At 42.2% G+C, this 23419-nt stretch overlaps 1 protein-coding gene across 3 annotated transcripts in view; it reads left to right on the forward strand.

The window, feature by feature from the left end:
- The window catches only part of pid1 (phosphotyrosine interaction domain containing 1), a 36921-nt gene extending 19342 nt beyond the window's left edge, over positions 1–17579 (forward strand). For all 3 annotated transcript variants that reach the window (XM_085429535.1, XM_085429537.1, XM_085429536.1), the window contains exon 3: positions 15007–17579. In XM_085429535.1, coding sequence (XP_085285661.1) covers positions 15007–15507 — 501 coding nt within the window. In that variant the 3' untranslated portion in view covers positions 15508–17579. The remainder of the gene's footprint in view (positions 1–15006) is intronic.
- Positions 17580–23419: the final 5840 nt, after the last annotated feature.

The following is a 23419-nucleotide window of genomic DNA, read 5'->3' on the forward strand; positions in this document are numbered from 1 at the left end:
TCGCTGTAACACCGTAACATTGCTCTGTATTGACATCACTATGCTATGTTATCAGCTACTTCTGCTAGTCATAATTCCCCTCTGTCACTGACGTCATTCACGTCAGCAGCCCGTGCAATGCAGGCTGGTCCTACCATGCCTTTATCTAATCTGTTAGGCAGAGAGCCTTTTTGTCTGTCTCCATACTTGATATTCTGATGTCAGATTGTGCGCTGGATGCGCTGTCACTCCTCCTCCCAGAACAGAACATGCAGTGATGACATTTAAATCGTTTTTACCATGCAGTTGAGACGACTGGTGCTTCCAGCTGCCTGCGCTGTGGAATGTGCCAGCAGATTTGTATCAGCGTTTCTGGCATTTATGTGTATTTGTGTGTTCGTAGCTCGAAGCATCAGAATCACTGATGTGCAAACATCCTCGTTTTAAAATTCAGCGATTGGTTTTCAGACCTCACTGAAAGGACAAGAGATGTTGATGAGAGCAGTATTCATGCTTCTGTTTAAAATTTAGCTTTACTCTGACCACCGAGAAACTGGAACTGTTGTAGAGAATAAGCTGAATTCACTCAAGTCCATGTCTTTATAAACTGCTAGTGGTGACAGTAGATGGTATAATTTGGCAATGAAATGAGAAGGTGCCAACATTTTATCACCATTTAATGAACATTACCTAAAACAACTATTAACTAAATGTGTGTGTGTATTTGCCAAGTTTCAAAGATCTTTCAATTTAGAGAAAGTGCTGTTTTGCTACTAGTTTAATTACTTTTAAGTTCTTTATTGTTGTTCAGTGAGAGAAAGCTAGTCTGTATTTGGGCTAACCAGTGCATTAAAGTCTGGTTCACTCTCCGAGGTGAAAACGTGGAGTACAACGGACACGCTGGTCCACTGTGTGGAAAAACCCCCCAAAACAACAGTGATTTGTACAAGGACCCATTGGAACACCTGCCAGTTTTTCCCATTTCAACCCCAGCCTATAAAGGATCAGTTACCTGTGTCACACACGTGACAGCCAGATCCAGGAAGTTAAAACTGTGATGACGCATGGCACATGTCCATAGTTATAACTATAGTCATAACTAACCCTGTACTTTTGTTACCACGTCTGGAATTACTGCTATTCTTATGCTACACACCGGCAAATAACTCACGAATTGCCGCTTTGTAACCATATATGTTTCGATCGTTACCAGTGAAAGCGCTTTGAAATCAGATTGTGCTTTTTGATAAACCCTGTATATTTCTTTATTTTAAATAAATAAAGAAATATAGACAAGCAGAATAAAGAATATTCTGCTTGTCGATTATTTTTATGTGAGCAGAAGTTAGTAAAGAATTGGGACAGAGGAGTTAAGTTATTCAGGCGTGTTACCTCTGCTAGCATCGCGACCAAATCCTGTCTGTGGCCATGTTTTATTTTATTTGTTTCCCTGTGTCACCCACTTGATAGTCATTTAATGAAAGCAGGGAGGGAGCTTTTGTCATTTGCATACAATACTACACCCTTGGTTTTCAATGCATACAGCTACTGAGTACTGATCCAATACAAGTGTTACAGCTTCATCATCATCATTCATTATTTGAGGAGGAAACGGGTTATTCATGTGTCAGGTAATGACTTTTTTGCGAGTACTATTGTCAGTGTAGTTGTACATAGTTGAATGGTGAGAAGTATATGCGTACAGTTTAGATAAGTTCCACCTTGCTCCATCTTTGGACTATCGAGAGTCTTGTGCTGCAGTAGGCTGTACGTAAGTGAGAGTGAATGAAAAAGCTCCTTTCATTTACACCAAAGGGCTTCTGTCTTGGCACTGAACCAGTCAGAGTAATTTCTTTTTTTTCCTTTTTTTTTTGGGCTGATACATACCACATCATCTCCCAACACAAACAAGCAAAAAACACACAGCGCTTTGAATCGGGATAAAAAAAAGAAGCTGATCCATCTTCGCGTGCCGTGACTAGCACAGCCAGCTGGACTGTGCTGATTCAATACATTTAGAGGAATTTTAACAACCACTTCAGGAATGCTGAATTCGCAAGCAGTGGATTCCCAGTCTTGTTGGAGACACAGAGGCTTTACAGAGGGAGACACCTTCTACTGTCAACAGTTGCATAGTTGTGCAAAGCTAAAGGATATACAGTACGACTTTGGTGTCAGTAAATATCTTTATCATACTGATGTAAATATTTTGGGCCAGTACAGTACTGAATATTTGACAACAGTGTGTAACTGATATTATTTCCCTTAAATGCAAACCAATGTATGACTGCTGATGAAAACAAATGAAAGGACAAACCTGAACCTTTGAAAGAAGGAATGCTTTCGGGAACAATGGCATTCCATCTCTCAAGTAAAGATTAGACTTACACTTTATGTTGGTTCGGGACATTTTCCCTTCACAAGTGTTGTTTTTTCTGCAGTTCTTTTTCAAATTACCTGCTAGTTTTCTTTCATCCATAGATAATAGCAGGTATTTTGCTAACTCTTGGCAGCCAACATTCAAACACCACCGCCAGAAACAAATCTGAAATGTTTCCAGATAGCCGGTGATTGTGGCGTGAACAAAAACAATTACATTTTCGTGCCGATATTCTATCTTTTATCATTTGGAAAAGATTGTAACATTTGGATGGAGCAAACTACAACCAGCTGGGTTGGTGGGGGGACTGTGTGTTTAGTCTGCACCACCTGTTTGCCCTTGGACCGGTTTCTGAGAAGGTGGCTTAAATGCAGAAATGACAAGCTCCAGAAGTGCTCCTGACCTGCCTTCACATCACAGTCTGTTCCCAAAGCTGATCCATCAAGACCAAACAGCTACTCTCAACAACCGCGTCTGTGTTCTGGTCTCAAACTCGCTTCCTTGTCCTCTCAGCTCCTTCCTCTTTCTTCCTCCATGGTCCCAAAGGGAACGTCTGTAGGGACAGGTATCTCTTTATCGAGTCCTCCCTCATCTTTCTCTCATACTACCCGCTCTTCTCTTTTCATCCTTTTAGATCCTTTCTCTAGTGAAGGCCGAACCGGCTGTGGCTCCAGCGGCACTAGCTCTACACCTTTCATCCACACAGACATGCGTGTGTGCTTACACACGAATAACGACTCACACTGAGATAGACAGGCGCAGACAGGATGTTCCCGTCTCTTCCCACCGGCTCACTTGCTGGGCTGCGGATGTTTTTTCAGTCCCCCTCTGTGTGTCCCCTGCTTTCTTCTACCCTTTTTTGCATTCACTCAGCTGTTATTAATAAACTTCTCTTTTCTGTCTTTGCATGTCTGTTTGTTCTTTACCCTACCACAGTTGTGGCTTTCATTGCATTGTTGTGCTTGGATCCACTGATTCATTCAAAATGGGAAATGTCAGAAACAGTTTGTGGTGCCGTGCTACACGATTTAATGTGTTTGCATGCATGTTCTCCGCAGTGCTCTATGATTTTAATTAGTAAGAGATGCTGAGTCCTTTGTAGTGTTGTAAACACAATAGGGTAACACCTACAGTTTTTATGCTCATTTTCCGATTTATTAAGTCTACCTCAACCAGTCCTCAGAAATTTCGCTCCATTGATGAGAATCACCCGTTCCACCACATCCCAAAGGTGCTCTGTTGGACTGATATCTGGTGACTGTGGAGGACATCTCTCCAGTGAACTCTGAGGGCGTGAGTGTTGTCCTCAGTGATAGGTGGCACCACTTGGACAAAACCTCCACATCAGCGCTGGTATGGGAGGAGAAGAAGTCAACACTAGAAGCAGAGGAGTCTCAGACGTTTTTTTTTATAAAGTTCTGGAAAGAACAGCGATTGGCTTATTATGATGTATTCCGTTTCAAGTCAGAACTTCCGAGTTTCCTGTTGGAATTTTTCAACTGGAATGTTCCCTCAAGTCAGACATCCAGCTAGAAAAGCCCCATCAACTCCTGCGTAACAGTCCAGGCTGGCGATAGTGGACATAAGCAGTAGTACAACAGCAAAAATTGTAACAATATACTGTATTGATACAGCAAATAACCACTGCAAATTTTTTTGTGTGATGATGCTTTATGAATACAGGAGTACCAACTTTTGATATTAAATAAATTCAAATACTCTGAAGACGGGGTCTCATCTCATTCGTCACCATTCTGAGATAACATTGGTCGATTGTTATCTCGAATCAGCTCAACTGAAAAACAAAAAAACAGCTATTGTGCTAGTTTGCTAGAGATTCATGAATGGGTCAAACTTGCTATCGATCAAAACAAGTCTGACTTTACTGGAATGTGCTCAGCGTGCTAGCTCTGACTTCCAAGGCAAATGAAATGCAGTATTGGTTAGGACTGACCTTATGTTTCTTACTAGAATTTTTTGCTGTACCATTTTAGCTCTTTTTCTTTTGTCAGTTTAACACCTAGCTTACAAGCTAAATGGGGGTGTCCAAATTCATAGGCTGCATCCTCCTGAGGCCGCATTTGTAGTCCGATTACGTCACAGCAACGTGATGAAGGCTGTCCAAATTTGTAGACTCCTCCAAATGCAGCCGACAAATGTGCTCCTTTTCCCCAGATTTGAAGGATGGGTCGGGTATATCCTTTGTGGCCCACCATATCCCAGAATTCATAGCATGGCCCAGCCATGTCCAGTTTCCAACAATGGCAGCAGCTACTTACGGGGAGATCATGGCTCAAGAGTTGGCAGTTCGTCTTGTAATCGGAAGGTTGCTGGTTTGAGCTCCGACAGTCTCGGTCGTTGTGTCCTTGGGCAAGACACTTCACCCGTTGCCTACTGGTGGTGGTCAGAGGGCCCGGTGACGCCAGTGTCCGGCAGCCTCGCCTCTGTCAGTGCGTCCCAGGGCAGCTGTGGCTGCAATGTAGCTTGCCATCACTAGTGTGTGAATGTCGGTGTGAATGGGTGAATGACTGAATTTAGTGTAAAGCGCTTTGGGGTCCATGGGGACTAAGTAAAGCGCTATACAAATACAGGCCATTTTTACCATTTACTTACTCTTTCCAGGTCGCAAAATAAACTTTTAACGTACTTTCAGGCGAGAATGTAGCTGTGTAAACTTCAAATATCTGCCCGGTTTATCAAGATATAACATATTTGCAAAAGCGCTCCAACATTGTCTGTTACCCACCAGCTCGATAGCTAGCCGGGACGAGAACAGCAAACTCCCGGCAAACCCCCCGTGGTCTTTTGCTACTCAAGTTAAACATCATATATAAGTCACTTAGATAACTTAAAAATGTTATTGTTTGGCTTTTTTCAGTGTGTTATTTGTTCGTGAGTAAATCGGTTTGGGTGAGATTACAGCTGAATACACAGAAGTGTGAGATGATCGAGAATTTACGCCAGTGTCCTGTTATATTTTACATAGCAAGGAGCAGACGGCTGAGTTTATTAAACTCCACCAAGACAGCTGGTGAGACAAATCTGAAGGCTAGACTGTCCAATGTCACAGCTGCTCACTTCTGGCCTACCCGGCCTGTGGAGGACCCGGCCCATGTAGACCGCAAAGGCCGGGTCCTCAGGAGGATGCAGCCTATGAATTTGGACACCCCCATGTGCGCATTTGAGCAAAGCTAGCTGTTCTCCTGTTTTCAGTGTTTGAGTCATTCAAAGTTACCCATCTGGTGGCAGGAGCTTCAAGCATAAACTACAGACGTCTGAGTGGTGTCAGTCTAATTTAACTCTTTGACCTAATGTGGATTCTACCTCGAGTTTTTTTTTTACACTAGAAGCAGCCAAGCTAGCAGTGCTACCAGAAACTAGCCAACGAACACTCCAACTGCCTCAGATGATCATGAAGCCCATCGGTGCTGCCATTATCCTCACCATTCTTCGAACAAAGCTGGACTATAAAAGTGACATCATATCTGCTGGTGCAAGTTGTTGCTGTGCACCTCTCGATTTAGATTTTTATGACCTCGCACGTTGCACCTTGAATGATAACAACAGAAGCACTGAGATTCAGCTATTTTGCAGAGGGAGACTTTCTGGGGAAAAGAATAAAAAAAATCTGCGATTTCTTTGTTTTTGGTTTTGCACTGATGTGCAAGATTTTGTCTCAGTGGCGCCACCTATGGTTCAGGAGAATACCGCAACAGGAACTCGAACCCTCTGCGCTAACATAAATGGTATGAAACTGTGCAAAGCAACGACTGGGGCTCTTGCAGTCTTGCAGGTGGCAGAAGGCATTTGAGATTCTCGCAGTGTACAGTAAGAGAAATGGAGAGTGAGAGAATAGAAAAGGACAATGGGTTAAACCAGAGTTGGTAATAGCAGCCACATGTCGGCACACATGCAAATGTTTAACCACGCTCCCTCCCCTCTCTGTCACAATCTCAAACATTCCCACTGCTTCTTTTTGTTTTTGTGTCTCGTTGACAAAGCAGGTATGCTTTTGTCTACACCAGAATTCCAGCAGATAGTTTAAATTTCAGTTTCACATAAGCTTGTTTTCTAAACCTTGCCGTTCCCCTCACTCTCTGTTTTTTCTGTCCACATTTGCTTTATTTATCTTTACAACATCCTTTCTTTGCAGCCCCCAAGGCCTTTGTTCCTGTAACTGATCCTCATTTCTGTCTCCATATTGCTTCACATGCAATCAGCATTTCCACTCTGGCGGGATAGAAATAACGGCGAGGCTTTGAAGAAGTGCAGAATAGTAGAGGGGAAGCGGGTGAAGGAGTTCGCTGAAGAAACAGGTGAAAGAGAGAGGACAGAGTGGAGGGGAAAAGATACGAGTGGAGGAATGAAGGAGAAACTCATGGAAAGTTGAAACAAGGTTGCCAGGACGTAGCCAGACTGCCAGGTTAGAGCACAGCACACGTGTTGCTGTCTGGGATTTATGGATTGATGTAGCAGTTTTATCAAGAACCTGATGTGGAGATAGCTACAGCCTCAATGGTTTGCTTCATTCACTGCACAAACTCTGACAGAGCCCTGTGGCGAGCATCCACGTTTGGCTTGGAGATCTTGAAGGTTCTCATAACCTGTGCTGAGACCGAGTCCAACCTGAATCACACACACACACACACACACACACACACACACACACACACACACACACACACACACACTATGGCTGTAAAAAGTCAACCACTAACCTCTCGTGCCTCTTCAGCTGGATTCCAGACACAGATTGTGTGCAGAGCCATCTAAACACTGCTGCTTTAAAGTGTCAGTCATTTAGCTGGTGTCAAATGTTGGGAAAGAATGCGTGCTTTCAATTTTAATGTGATCAGTCACGTCTTTTTCTGCCCTTTTCAATTTAATTTAAAAAAGAAAAAACTAATTTAAAGAGCAAAACAAATGTTTTTTTTAAACATCAGGGTGTTTGGTTTAATACTTTGACAATATTTCTAAAAAATAGGAATAGATTCAAGAAGGAACTGCAACAGCTTCTCTATCAAAAATCTTAATTCCTCATATCCACGTTGTTTTGTTTTTCTATTTTCTATTAAAAAATATAGTAGGCAGAGCTCTCAACAACTTCCTGGTTTTATCCTAAAAGCAATTAAATTGACCCAATACCATGGCTTTTGGAAACATTGGACTCTGAGTGAATCATTACCACAAAATGAACAGAACTCACACTATCACATCGCTTATAAGATGCTGTATACACTTTAGCGACATACATGATCAGTTGCTTGTTGTCTAATCATTGAATCACATGGCACCAACTCAATGCACATGTAGGCACGGTCAAGACGACATTGAAGCTAAAACTGAGCATCAGAATGAGGAAAGAAGCACGGTTGTTGATGCCCTGGGCTGGTCGGAGTATTTCGCAAACTGCTGATCTACTGGGATTTTCCCACACAGCAATCTATGGGGTTTACAGAGAATGATCTGAAAAACAGAAAACATCCAGTGCCTTACTGTTCTCTGGGTTTCAGGATGGTGGTGTAATGATCTTGACACACTTTGTGCCCCACTTAGTGCTAAATGTGCATCATTTAAACCACAGTGTGCCCATGTTTTGCTTCCAGCGGGGTAAACCGCCACAAAGTTCATGTAAATCATCTAAAGCAGGTTTCTTCTTCTGTACTCACATGGCCTCCACAGTCACCAGATCTGAGCAGAGCACTTTTGGGATGTGGCCGACAAATCTGCAGGAATTGTGTGATTGTGTATCATATCAATATGGTCCAAAATCTCGGAGGAATGTTTCCGCCCACGTTTCAATTCTGCGCCACGAAGAATTGACGCAGTTCTGAAGGCAAAATTGGTCCAACCTGATACTAGCAAGGCGTACACAATAAAGTATGTGTGTCAGTAAGTGTATACAGTGGGGCAAAAAAGTATTTAGTCAGCCACCGATTGTGCAAGTTCCCCCACCTAAAATGATGACAGAGGTCAGTAATTTGCACCAGAGGTACACGTCAACTGTGAGAGACAGAATGTGAAAAAAAAATCCATGAATCCACATGGTAGGATTTGTAAAGAATTTATTCGTAAATCAGGGTGGAAAATAAGTATTTGGTCAATAACAAAAATACAACTCAATACTTTGTAACATAACCTTTGTTGGCAATAACAGAGGTCAAACGTTTACTATAGGTCTTTACCAGGTTTGCACACACAGTAGCTGGTATTTTGGCCCATTCCTCCATGCAGATCTTCTCGAGAGCAGTGATGTTTTGGGGCTGTCGCCGAGCAACACGGACTTTCAACTCCCGCCACAGATTTTCTATGGGGTTGAGGTCTGGAGACTGGCTAGGCCACTCCAGGACTTTCAAATGCTTCTTACGGAGCCACGCCTTTGTTGCCCGGGCGGTGTGTTTTGGATCATTGTCATGTTGGAAGACCCAGCCTCGTTTCATCTTCAAAGTTCTCACTGATGGAAGGAGGTTTTGGCTCAAAATCTCACGATACATGGCCCCATTCATTCTGTCCTTAACACGGATCAGTCGTCCTGTCCCCTTGGCAGAAAAACAGCCCCATAGCATGATGTTTCCACCCCCATGCTTCACAGTAGGTATGGTGTTCTTGGGATGCAACTCAGTATTCTTCTTCCTCCAAACACGACGAGTTGAGTTTATACCAAAAGTTCTACTTTGGTTTCATCTGACCACATGACATTCTCCCAATCCTCTGCTGTATCATCCATGTGCTCTCTGGCAAACTTCAGACGGGCCTGGACATGCACTGGCTTCAGCAGCGGAACACGTCTGGCACTGTGGGATTTGATTCCCTGCCGTTGTAGTGTGTTACTGATGGTGACCTTTGTTACTTTGGTCCCAGCTCTCTGCAGGTCATTCACCAGGTCCCCCCGTGTGGTTCTGGGATCTTTGCTCACCGTTCTCATGATCATTTTGACCCTACAGGATGAGATCTTGCATGGAGCCCCAGATCGAGGGAGATTATCAGTGGTCTTGTATGTCTTCCATTTTCTGATGATTGCTCCCACAGTTGATTTTTTCACACCAAGCTGCTTGCCTATTGTAGATTCACTCTTCCCAGTCTGGTGCAGGTCTACAATACTTTTCCTGGTGTCCTTCGAAAGCTCTTTGGTCTTGGCCATGGCGGAGTTTGGAGTCTGACTGTTTGAGGCTGTGGACAGGTGTCTTTTATACAGATGATGAGTTCAAACAGGTGCCATTCATACAGGTAACGAGTGGGGGACAGAAAAGCTTCTTACAGAAGACGTTACAGGTCTGTGAGAGCCAGAGATTTTCCTTGTTTGAGGTGACCAAATACTTATTTTCCACCCTAATTTACGTATAAATTCTTTACAAATCCTACCATGTGAATTCATGGATTTTTTTTTCACATTCTGTCTCTCACAGTTGAAGTGTACCTCTGGTGCAAATTACTGACCTCTGTCATCATCTTAGGTGGGGGAACTTGCACAATCGGTGGCTGACTAAATACTTTTTTGCCCCACTGTATGTCTGTGCTGTTTTTATTTCCATTTTCTCTCCTCAAGACACTTGACCTGAAATCATTTCACCTGCAGTGATTGCTGACACTTGCAGAATAACTGCTTTCAAAGTTAAAATCTACACTTTAATAGGGAAGAAACCAGAAGAGGAACTGGTCCTCTTTCGATTGGTCACTTTCATAGTATCCTAGCAACAATGTGGATGTTATTTTATACCGGATATGCATTTTGGAAAATTAAGTTCCCCAAATGTATTATTAACAGTTCGTGTTTCCTGTGTACCACTGGATGCACTCACATGTATTGCTGGGTAGCTTTGACACTGAAGAAACGATGGCTCAGTTCTTTGTTCACATATTAAAATATAACCTAATAATATAAAAGCTGGATCTGTGCTGCCTTTAATCAGCAGCCAAGCCTAATAATAATCTCCAGATTTAGTTTCACATTTAGTTTGTCTGGAGTTCAAACAGTAGATGCACATTTATCACCTAGAGAGCACATTTTTAAAACCAGGTGTAAATGGGCTCAGTGTTGTCTCAGGAAAAAAATACCAGTGCAGATGAAATGGGTGATTCATGCACCGCAAACCAGAAAATCATGCACTTCCAGAGTTTTACTCGTCTATTTTCCTCTTTTTCTTCACATGAACACTGCCTCATTGAGCAATATTTTATTCTATTTCTAGCTGTCTCTCATCTTTCTTCTTGAGCAATCTAACAGTTTCCTCTTCAGCTGCATGTTTGGTTTGGACTTTAAAGAAATAAACTAATGTTTGCTCAGTCTGCTGACCTCCTCACTTCACACATTCCTCACTTATCTTTCTGTGTGCGCTGCACACACATGCACAAACCTGTATAGCTCTAGTATTAGTCTCTGCTTTCCTACAAAGTTAAGAAATTTACCACGACCAGCTCGGACTTGCCAAAATTAAATAGCAAAGTTTTGCTTTGAAAATCAAACATGTTTGTATCCTCTTGACCTCCTGGCTGGTCCCCTCTGAAAGCATCCCGAGAATGGATTTATTTGCTTTCAATAGCAGGCTGCTGCGGCTCTTTTTGAACAAGGCAGATCAACTAGATTATATCCTGATTTTCAAACACAGTAGCAGAATAGAGCCAGCGGAGCAGACATGTGGATGTAAGAGAAAACATTTAACTGTCTTTTTTTTGGCCTTGAATACAACCTGGCAAAGCAGCCAGCCTTCATTTAACTAGGAAGCAAGCAATCAGTAAAAACAACGGCAGATTAAACAAGTAACTCAATATCAAAATGGGAGACGCAGTGAAAAGTAACCATAATGACTCTTTATTTCTATTTGACGTACAAAAGGCACATTGTGGATGGTTGATGTATCTTGGCGTAGTCTTTGGATCTGTTGGCTGACTGAGTAACCGCCGTTTGGCTGCGAGAGGGTGTTGAGGCGGTTGGCTATCAAAACCACCCAGCCTCCAGGCTGCTCCTGCAGACCTGTGGTGCTCAGCTGAATGATGAATCCAGTGTGAAGCCTGCATGTCTCACATTAGTGCCCACCACTAATGAAAACCAGGCATGATCCAGGCTGCATTCGCTGCCTGGATCTCTTCCCGTGTTTTAAATTGGGAATCCACATTTTGTTGTACTGTAATCAGGGAATCGTGATATTATGAGGGCTCCTACACCATAGAGGGAGGCTGGAGTTTGTTTATATAAATGGAACAAATACAGATGCTACTTTTAAACAAGCTTTCCAGAGGATTCTTTGACCTACTTTTATGTGAGTTTATTCATCGTTCCACCTTATACTAGAGATGGCACGATACCACTTTTTTATGTCCGATACCGATACCGATATCATAACTTTGGATATCTGCCGATACCGATATGAATCCGATATAGTGTTTTTTAATCAACAAAACTGTTTTTTAAATATCTTGCTGCATTTTGTATAAGTTCATACTCAAGTTTAAAACAACAACTACACTAAAGCTATTCTGTTATACCTGTATGCAAAAAAAAATATTTCATAGTTCAGCAATACTGATCAATCTAATAAACTTAAACCTACACCATCCTCCCTATTCTGGTATTTTAAAGAGTACTTAGCGTAAATATTAAGCAACCTAACTAATAGGGTTCCAACTCCCAGCAACAACAAAAATAAATAAAAAATAGGGAACCACCCCTCACGCGCCACCTCATGATGCTTAATCGACGTAATCAACCTTAATTTCATGCAGTGTGAAAAAAAATGCACAGAAATCAATTCTTTTTCAAGAAATATTAAATAGATTCAACATCTTTCTTCAACAAAATTGCAGACTGCACAGATGGTACCTTCCCAAAGGAAAAAGTACTATAGCTTACTAGGGTATATATATATATATATTAGACTTAATAGTTACTATATACAGTAATGGACTTCTATTCATTTTGCATCAAATTAAAACTTTGGGTGTCAGATAATTATTTATTAAAAGCTAGACATTTTAAATGAGAATAAGAAAGAAAAGTATGTCTTTGTGCCCCCTTTTCCCTGTTAATGCCCTATCGGCCCCCCTGGCTAAACTTTGCTAGATCCGCCCCTGCACAGTTACCAGCCGTCAGCTGCGTAGAAAAAGATCCTCGAGTAGAAAGTAATATTAAATAAATTCTAACAACAGCTTATCGAGCTTAAACGTGCTGCTGTTGTTCAGCCGCTGGTTTCCTCTTTCTGGTGCAAAGTGGGCCAAAAGCAAACTAGAGACACGGACTCGCGACAGAAAAGCCGATCAGCTGATCGTTAAGCAGTTTCATGATTGAAGTAGCAGCAAGAAGAGGCAGTCGTTTGTTAAGCTTAACGCAGGAATGCTTTACAAACATTCAGAGATGGACTTACACACTTGCTTTACTTCTCTCGGGATAACTTTGTCGGAGATGAAATGCCGGGTTGCTAGCGAAGCTCCACATGCTATCCAGACCACCGACAGGTCCCGCATGCCACAGCCGCTCTATCACGTGATGCATACTGCTCCGACGTGCTAACGTTCTGAGGTGAGTTACGGCGTGTTGCAAGTTTTGTGAGGTGCTTTCGTGATATTTAATGGATCGGATTACATTTTTTATTTTTCTCCGATATCCGATCCAGTAATTTAGGTCAGTATCGGACCGATACCGATACGTAATTTCGGATCGGTCCATCTCTACCTTATACTGGCAAAATATTCTAAACACTGTCGGTCCGGTTTGCAGCGTCATGTTGAATTCTGTCTTTAAAAAAATCTGAGATGCCTTTTCTGTGCTTTACTGTTTTAAACTTTTTACAAGATTAAAAGAATGGTACTATTGTACTCCTACATCTATGTGTACACATTTTTTAGACCACTAAAGCAAATAATACTTTAAATTTCACATTTTTGAATTCTGAGAATTCAGAAATGAATCAAGAATAATGTTCAACCACTGAAACTTAATTTTTCTGGTCAGGAATGTTTCATATGGCAGTGAATCAAAGTCACAAAATGAGTCTGAATGTTGAACAAGCATTTTCAGTACAGATCTAAGGCTACTATAAACACATCAACTACAACTCCCTGTTGTAATTACTACATTTCTGTTTATACATGAATTAAACAAAACAAAAGGGTCTCGTGGCATTGGCCTTTATAAAATCCACTAAATGTATATTTAAAAAGGAAAGAGGAGACTGGAGAAACACCCTTCAAGCATGTTATAATTGTTGAAGTTGCATACTTAGTCCACCAGAGGGCAATCTGCAACTTCCTTGCTGGCAACAGTGTTTGGATTGCCACAAAAAACCAGCTGATCTGAGTGGAGTTGGACAGACTCGAAAAAGTTAAATAACGGCACCTAAAATGTGTTTTGTGTTGAATATATATCCATATCTGACCTTTTTGATCACCAGATATCGGTATCAGTCGAAAACTCCTGTATCGTTTGGGCTCAATTAATGATACATTAATTTCATAATCGTGTCCCCCAAGCTTTTTGGTCCAGGTCCAGCTTTTCAGTTTTCCAGCTTTATGGTAATTGCCCTAAGCTTGGCCTGTCTATCCTCAACGCTTACACTGAAGAGTCCCATGCAGTCAAAAATGTAGCAGTGAACCAGCGCAGGTAGACTCGACTGGTCCAGACTAAACAAAATGGAAGCAGTTAAATTATATGATTAAATAAACCATGGCCCGGGCCTCTGCTTTGTGTCATTTTCTGTGTTTTTTGTCAGTCTGGCATGGATATCTGTTGGATGACGTTTTTGTTATCAGAATAGATGTGAGGATGGATATTTGGCTGGAATTTCTTTGGGAATAGTTTTATCAAGATCACTGTCTAGTTTGACATTCGAGTGTCGTGCATTGTGCCAGAAATGTTCACATTCAACACACATCACAATTCATAAATTCATAAATGTTGATATGATTGATACACTTTCCTCTCCTTTAGAATTTGCTTTTATTGTTGCTCACATGCTATCTGGAGCTATATTTTAAATATGCACTGCATGCAAGCCAGCCTCAGCGAACTCTTAAAGGGTTCAGAGTATTCCCCTGCCCCCGAATAAACAGGCAGGGGGGAAAACTCTTTGAGTGTTTGACTCATAGCAGGCATCTCCTCTGTGTATTTTTGTAAAGCCATAAAGAACAGCATGTAGAGAAGTGCACAAGTCAGCCATTATTTCTGGGCTGCTCTTGAACTGGCCACACTCCCCCCAAAAAACTCCAGCTTTGTTCGCTTCTTACGTCTCCCACCTTATCTCTCTCCATCTCCACAGTCTATCACTCACAGTGATAGACTTTCACAGTGATTAGTTTGACGACGACGACGAAGGCTCGTTTTGCTGTGATCATTCAGATCACATTCAGTTACAGAGTGACTCAGCAGTGACTTGCAGACGTTTACATGAGCTGAATGGGTGGATGCTCTTTTATAGATGCTGAAATATGATGTAATTATAACATGAAAAAAGATTATCCTATGCCCACTTATTTGTGGTGTTCCTCAAGGATCCAACCTTGTCCCACTGTTGCTTAGTTTACACCTTTTATGTTTAACTAAAGATTAAAGCACAGCGGTTCATTAGTAACCAATTTCATATGTAGATTTGTTAAGCATTGCATTGTAAATTAAAAAAAGAGTCTCACTGTAGATTTATGTATCTTGTTTGCTACAGGTGACCTATCTGGGCAAGGTGACAATCTCTGGGACGCAGTTCCTGTCTGGCTGCACAGAGTCGGCGGTGGTCGGTCTGGTGGAGCATCGCGCCCTGGCTCAGCAGCAGGGCACTTGTCCGGCTAGCGGCTCTCTGCTGGAGATCCGGCCCTTTCAGGTGCGTCTTCACCACATGGACGATCGCGGAGAGGCATCAGTAACCATGGACACCTACCAGGTGGCGCGCATCGCCTACTGCACAGCTGACCACAGCGTCAAACCCAACATATTTGCCTGGATCTACCGGGAGATCAACGACGACCTGTCCTTCCAGATGGACTGCCACGCTGTGGAGTGCGAGAGCAAGCTGGAGGCCAAGAAGCTGGCGCACTCGATGATGGAGGCTTTCCGCAAGACTTTCCACAGCATGCGTAGCGACGGCCGCATCCACAAGAGCGGGTCAACGGACGACTTTGCGGAGGACTCGTCCACCCCCGAAGACTCTACCCCAGACGATGGTTGAACTAAAACACAATACAATAAACACAAGATCCCCATCCTAACAAAGTGAGGGCTGACTGGAAGGATGGACAGATTACCTTCTCTCTCTCATTCTCCCTTGCTATTTTTCTGTTATCTATATGAAATAAAATGAACTGACCATATGAACCAATGCACCCAAGACAGTGAAGTAGCTTTTAACTATCGTAAAGGAAGTTACGAAACAATATTTACATAGAGGAATAGCAAAGTGCTGCCCCATTTTGAGTAAATACTCAGCAAACAGGCACCTTTGTAGCTATTCTCAGTTGAATCTCTCAACGTTTCCATTTGCAACCCCTGTCAGCGCCTATCGTTCCTTAACCTTTAGATCAAGGAAACAAAGAAAACAAAGTTAAGTCCATGTTCTCCTAGCACCAGGTCAGAATAATCTACTGCCACTCTTGCCATGTAGGGACTCAGCAGAAAGATGTCTGGTCCCAACTCAGAGTTTATATAAGACTGTTGGAGCACATACATTCTTGAAATGTTTGATTATGTGGAACGTAATGCCTTCAGCCTTGGCAAAAGCAAACAAGAACGTGAAAGTAAAGCTAGGCCTTTACGCACTGCTCATATCTTTGCTATCGTACCTTAGTCCGAACCCTGAATATTATTCACAGAGCATAGCTGTTGATTCATTTAGACGATAGAGCTACTGCCTCTGTCTCTTAAAAAAGATTCAGAGTACGCGTACGGCACCTGGGAGAACATAGGTGCGAAATGTCTTTTAGAAGTTCTCACTGGAGTGAAAGCCCAGCCCCGTCCGAGACACCTTAACCACCCACATCCGACTTCTGTTTTAAGTATACCAAAATTCAGGCTCTCTTTTGCCTGTCACATTATGTGCCTCACTTTCCTCTCACATAAGTTTGGTCTCTTACCCAGGTCCCAGTGTGTATGCGTGGCCGCGTGTCTGCTCACAAGGTTTTATCCTACTCTTTGTCGGTGTAATTCCCAATTCTGTACTTTGTGTATATGGGGTGTACATGCGAGTGCTTGCAACTGTGTGTGTGTGCATGAAAAAGAAAAGGTAAGAGACGAGGAAGTACAATTCGTATTGTACGATTAGCTAGAAGTGAAGAGAGCATCTGCTTTTAAAATCAGGCGTCGTACTACGACCATTTGCCAAGTTTACTCAACTCCGTCTTGTACCAATCAAAAAGATAAGAGCGAGTGATTAAATGTGCCAGTCACACTGAGGTTGTAAGACCCCCTAAATCACAGCCATTCGAGATATAACGACTTACACCTCCTGGCCTCTGCTGAATGTATGAGTCCGACATACTGTGAGCACCTCACAGCATCTCCAGTCACGTCCAGTCTCCCGTAATCTCCTCGTGCTCTCAGACAGCTCTAAGGGGGGGTGCTGCTCTGGCCCCGCAGGCAGTCGGCCAGTGACCAGCTGTCTCTGTGTGCTCTGTGTCATCCCTCCGAGTGACTGAGGCACCGTTGTGGAGGAGGAAAAAAAACCCCAAACTCTTTCTTCTTTTCTAACTGAACTGTCCTGAACAGACTGGAAACCATCGGTTAGAAATGGTCTTCAGTCAGCGACTCCAGCAGAATATTCAAACTTGTGTAAAGCTATACAAATGTTACACACATGTTGTATTTGATTCTTGCCTGATAAGCTTATGTAAATACAAATGTATCACTTCCCAAATATTACAGTATAAATGTCGATAGCTATTTTAAGTAATAAAGAAAAAATGTTGAGAACCATCATACAATACAGAAACAGTATTATAAAGCTTACTGTGAATAATAAGTGGAGAGCCTGATAGTGGTGGCTGTGAGTATGTGTGTGTGTGCACGCGTGTGTGTGTGTGTGTGTGTGTGAGGAAGAGATTTTATGTGTTTGGGGGAGTGCTGAGTATGGACAAGGCCAGAGGACGAGAACAGGAGAGAGCGTTTCTAAAGCTGTAGATTATACTGTGCCATGTCTGTCTGGAAACTCAGACGCGCTTTAAATGTTTAAAAAAATGTTACCGTAAGTGTTTTCTATACAGTGTTTGCAAAAATCAAAAATAATTGCATATAAAGTATTTACCAAGACCGAGCGTACGACAGTGTGGTCTGTTCTCTCAGTTTTCACTTCTGTCTCGTGTGTTCCCCCCTTTCGCCCAGATCTCAGCTAAAAGACGTTTTTTTGTTCTCCAGACTCTGCTGTATTTTAACCTGATGGATTCCCCGCTGAGGCCGCATGTGGGAGGATAAATACAAGGCATGCTCAGTTTCAGAGCAAACAGAATGGGTAACCAGATGATGTTCTGACGAGGTGCCAGGACAGATGTACACCATAACCTCAAGTGTCTGCTTATCCTCCATATGTGCAATGTTTCCACGCTTGATTGGGTTTTTTCCTGAAACCTAAAATGTATAAAAATCTCTTTTGTGGTGCATAATGTGCTGAGCAATTCCAGCATCTCCCACAATGCTCTAAACATACTCCTAAAAATAGCTTTATGGTGTGTTTCAGGTTTAAGTGTGACACAGCCACAGCCTTGTCCATCCTCTGAGGAGGTTTTTTTACTCTCCCCATTCTTCACATTCCTCAGACTTCCTCAGATCTTCCCTTTTATTGTCTTGTGTTGCTGTCCTCTCTGGCAGAATGTGGCAGCTCCCTTTTCTCTACAAAGCGCCCACATCAATAACAAGATAACTGCTTGCTCTCAGCTTCCGTGGCAGGCGATCATTTTGCGTCTTAAAAGCTGCAAAGAATTGGATGGAAAATGGATGCTGTGAAGAATGTAAAAGCATGTGCAATGTGAACACTGCCTCCCTCTGGCAGGCAGAGCGATTGCTTCTGCTCTGAAGGTTTTTTGTTCAAACAGGCCTTTTGCTCTTCTGATAAACTCCCCTTGATGATAATCATTTCTTTCATTTTGGTTACAGAGAAACAGATTGTTCTTGCCATGAAAATCACAGCCTCATTTAAAAACAAAACAGTGGTGCATTTTAAGGGGAAATAAATGCACAGTCTTTATCTCCAAATCTAAGCTATGGTTTTGTTGCTGTTTTCCTCTGTTAATAAACTGAGTTTTGCAGCATCAGCTGCAATCGTGCAATAATTCACCCACAATGCTGATAATCATCGCTTTAATGGAAGTTTTAGAACAGTGTCAACAAAGCCTTCTGCCCCTCTTCTCTTCCAGCTCACTGTACACAAGCGTCCCTGTTTGGATGCTTCTTTGTCTTCGATCTGTGCTGAGCACACACCCACCCAATTGCTCTTGACTGTGCTCTTGTGTCTGACTGGCCCACTTCGAGCAGTGCATCAGTGCGCTGGGGCCCTGTGAGGCCCAGAAAGAGGCCACCCCGGCAGCTTGCTCTTCTGCTCCTCTCAGGCGTCAGTCAGTCAGTCAGCTCACAATACCACACTGTTACCACTCCAGCTGGCCGCTCTTCCTTCTCCGAGTCCCAGAACCGCCTGTCTATCCACCCGCCAAGGTCCTACACGCTTGAGGTCCGGCTGGGGAAGGGAGCCAATCTGGCTTCTGATCAGATTCCTCTATCTCCGCCTTACTTTGCTTATTCTCTCGGCTGCTGCCACCCAAACAGGGGGCCTGGGCCTCTTAGAGAGAGAGAGAGATTGTGTGGTGCAGTACAGTAAACACATGTGTGTAACGTGTATGTGTGAAGTGGAACTGTGCACATTCTTTCGGCCTCTGGCTCGACTTTATAAGGCACACTTTTCATTGCATGAGACGCAAAACCTTGAGTGGTTAAATATGGTGAAAGAATTTTAAAACCTTTTTAGAATTTAAAAACCATCTGTGGTGAGAGTAGGAATACATTTCCTGTAGGAGCCAAAAGAAAAGAGCGGACATGTTTAGGTTCAATTTTACACAAGCAAAACTAAAACTGTGTTTTCCTAATCATGCACCATTACCACCTTCATGCTTTGCTTTAGCTTCTACAGTTGCCACACATCTTGCAGGCTGCTTTGCAACCCGTCTCAAGCCGTGCTGCTCCCATGCATGCTGTCTTGCAGCTGCTCTCCCACATGGAAGGTCATAGAAGTCCCAGAAAAAAACTAATTAGTGTATGGAAATGATGATCTTCTTTTGGACTATAGTGGACTTAACTGAATTAGTGTGTCTCTGTTTTTCTGTAGCACCAATAAATAAAAAAAAAAAAAACCCACATAGCTGTTCCAGGAAACTTCAGTGAAAACTACTGGGAAATTATCAGGAAAATATTAGATCTGGAAAAGAAACCATGACAATGCTACAAATCGCAAGACTAGTTTAAAAAAGCAAAACTAAAGTACTGAGTAATGTATCCCCCAGACCTGAGCGTGAATTATTTCTTTCAGACATACAAAGCATTTCCTCTGATCATATCCAGATCCCCCCCCCCCCACTACCACGCATCCCTCCTGTTGGATAGTCCCTGAAGTCTTCATGTGATTTAAGATTCCTGTCATAATGAAATGTGGACTGGAATGAAGAGGGGGTGCCTGCGCCTGTCTGTCACAAGCTAAGACTCCAAACTCTCTCTTAACCTAAACCCAGAGGATTCAGCACACATTGCTGTTGCTATTGCTGCTGTAATACACGTAAGTCACATACAAATGAGATGCTGCCCTGAATCCCTCGGGGAAATGTCTGGACTAAGATCCAGGGGTAGCTGGTTTCTCAGGAACAAGGGATAAAGCTCTGAAAGAACAATAAGCTAAAACAGATCCCGAAGGAATGTCAGTGGCTCTGTCTGTAAAATCCCACCGTGTACTGTTTTTCTTATTATTGCAGGCCGTTACATACCTACTGTTATGTAGAGGTTTCATAGAAGTACGCTTGCAAAGGCACTTGCCCAAGATTTATAGTTTTCTGAACAGGACAAGCGGCCTGTTTTAGGTAACATGTAAGATATTCCAGCGTTCAAACCTCTGACACAGCAGAGAACTGTGATTGGACAGCAACCACGTGTCTGGCAAGATGTGGCTGTGATTTAATGGTAGGTGTTGTGCTTGCTTGATTTCTGGAGTAAGATTGGCAGTGTAAGCAGCCTTAATGTAGCTCAGCACACACAGTTGGAAACAAGGGAAAGCTATACTGTCATTTAAAGCAGAGACCAAAGGTTTGTCTACCAGCAGAGATAACAAAAGTGCAGACATTCTTTACTTAAGTAGAAGCACAAATACTTGTGTTAAAAATACTATGGTAAAAGTTGAAGTACGGACTCATCTTCTTTACTCGAGTAAAAGTGAGAAAGTCTGGCGTGCACGCAAAGTAAGAAGTTAGGTCTTTGAAGTATGCATCTCTTAGCTATTTTTGTGCAAAGCTAACTGAACCTGGTGCTATATTAATGTAATAATAAAATAATATTAGTACATAGGAACTCTGATCGGCTGATCTATGCTAAGCGCTGCTGCTCTGAGCTGTACTGCTCTTTGTAGTTATACACAACGAGATGCAAGCACATGTCTCATGCGCTATCTGGCTAAATTCTATTCCCTTCACTGACAGTATACTGTTTATACTGTCTCTACACTAGACGGTTATTCCTTTGGTATAAAGGTCGAATAGATCTAAACATCATAACTGACCATGAACGCCACAGCTGCTCTGCAGCAGTCCGAAACACTGTTCTTTACTTAAATTAACCACATTACTGCAAGCTAACCTGTTAATCAAGCACTAAACCGCCGGGTGTTTTCATGCAACCTTTGAATAACACATATAATATAAAGTTCCAGTTTATCAAATGCCACGAGCAGCCCTTACCTTTGAAAGCAACCTCTCGTCTTCTTATCTTCTCCTGTCTTTCTCTTATCGTTGTCCATCTCTGAGTAAAGTTATCTCACACTCTTTTCTTTCTTTTCATTCCCCAAACAGTTTCAACACTAGTTTTTTACATAAATCTGTAACTTAGCCCATGTTCAGAAAACATGCTTCTGCTTTATGATTTCTTTCCTTATAACTTCAGACAAAAACAGATTTGGACTGTTCTAAGCCAGAGGTAGTAAAAGGAAAGAAGGGGTAAGGAGACACAAATGAGAGCATAGAAAGTGGAAAAGAATGCGTGAGGACAGTAGGGGGAAGGGGGGGGAAGAAAAACGATGAATAGGTGACAGGAGTCGAGATGGCTCATCTGGCTAGGCATGTTGCACCCAGATGTTGTGGGAGGAGTTTGGGCAATCCAACTCTGTCTGAACCAAACAGCTCACCAAATAAACAACATATGCATCAGTCTTGTAAATGAGGCCAATGACGCAAATATATCAATGCTTTAAAAGGAAGAGAAAAACTTCCCTCTTTGCAGCTATGTTAACTGAGCCTATACCAAACCACAAATACTGTATCCAGCTGGTGTTAACAACTTTGTCCACTTGGTGTCGTCATAGCTCAGCCTTTGAAAGCAAGTCACAGACTTGCAGGTTGTTTGAAGCAGGAGCACTAAAGGTACACCACAAAGTCCTTCCACACCTCTCGCTCTTTAATTTTTAAACAGAGTGAAAGGTGATTGGATCGATGACTCAACAGCTATTTTATGAAAATATGTGGGCCAGTTCTTTGTTATTTGCTTATAACAAAGCAAATTTTATTTGCTTAGGCAGATATTCCTGGCATTTGAATTTGGAAGCTCTTGCTCTGAACCCACAACATGCTAACAAAAGTGCTCTAACTGTGGGTCAGACTGCAAAAACCAAACAAATTCTCTAAAAAATATATTATAAATCAATAGTTTGGTACATTCTAAACAAAAAACAAAATGCACAACAACATGAAAAATCTCAAGGACCTCTTCAGAACATCCTGCCAACTCTCCAAGTCTATGAAAATTGAAGCGGTCACAGAAGAAAACCCCACTCCAGATGAATGACACAAACATAAATCTGTTTGAGTATTACTTTAAGTAAGGATAAAGCTCTGAAGCACATAACATAATTTGCAAGACATGTTGGAGCCAGAAGCAGCAGGATGAATTCTGAGTGCTCAACTTTAGGCAAGGCAAGGCAAGGCAAGTTTATTTGTATAGCACAATTCAACAACAAGGTGATTCAAAGTGCTTTACAGAGACATTAGAAACAAGAACAAATAAAAAGCATGATTTAAAATTGAATAAAACAAGCAAATAAACTAACTAACTAGTTAACAAACAAACAAACAAACAACAGTATATAAAATCAAAACAGATAAAATCAGAACAGTAGATAAAATCAGTAGTTAAATGTAAGTTTTGAAATTTAAGCTTAAAGTGTGGATTTGGTGCTTTATTCAAATGCAGCTGAGAACAGGTGAGTCTTCAACCTGGATTTAAATAAACTGAGTGTTTCAGCTGATCTGAGGCTTTCTGGGAGTTTGTTCCAGATATAAGGAGCATAAAAGCTGAATGCAGCTTCTCCGTGTCTGGTTCTGACTCTGGGAACTGATAAAAGACCGGATCCAGATGACCTGAGGGATCTGGATGGTTCATACTGGGTCAGGAGGTCATTGATGTATTTTGGTCCTAAACCATTCAGAGCTTTATAGGCCAGCATCAGAACTTTAAAGTCTATCCTCTGACGGACAGGCAGCCAGTGTAAGGACCTCAGAGCTGGACTGATGTGGTCCACTTTTTTGGTCTTAGTGAGGACTCGAGCAGCAGAGTTCTGAATGAGCTGTAGTTGTCTGACTGATTTTTTAGGTAGACCTGTAAAGATGCTGTTACAGTAATCAAGCCTACTAAAGATGAATGCATGGACTAGTTTTTCCAGGTCCTGTTGAGACATCAGATCTTTTATCCTTGATATATTCTTGAGGTGATAGTAAGCTGACTTTGTTATTGTCTTAATGTGTTTTTCTAAGTTTAGGTCTGCATCCATCACTACACCCAAATTTCTCGCCTGGTTTGTGGTTTTTAGATGTATAGATTGAAGTTCTCTGGTGACCTGTAATCGTTTTTCTTTG

The sequence above is a fragment of the Copadichromis virginalis genome, linkage group LG14 (genome assembly GCF_057382275.1).
Source record: "Copadichromis virginalis isolate Kocher_CV1m ecotype Utaka linkage group LG14, C_Virginalis_male_GT1.1, whole genome shotgun sequence".
Taxonomy (NCBI): domain Eukaryota; kingdom Metazoa; phylum Chordata; class Actinopteri; order Cichliformes; family Cichlidae; genus Copadichromis; species Copadichromis virginalis.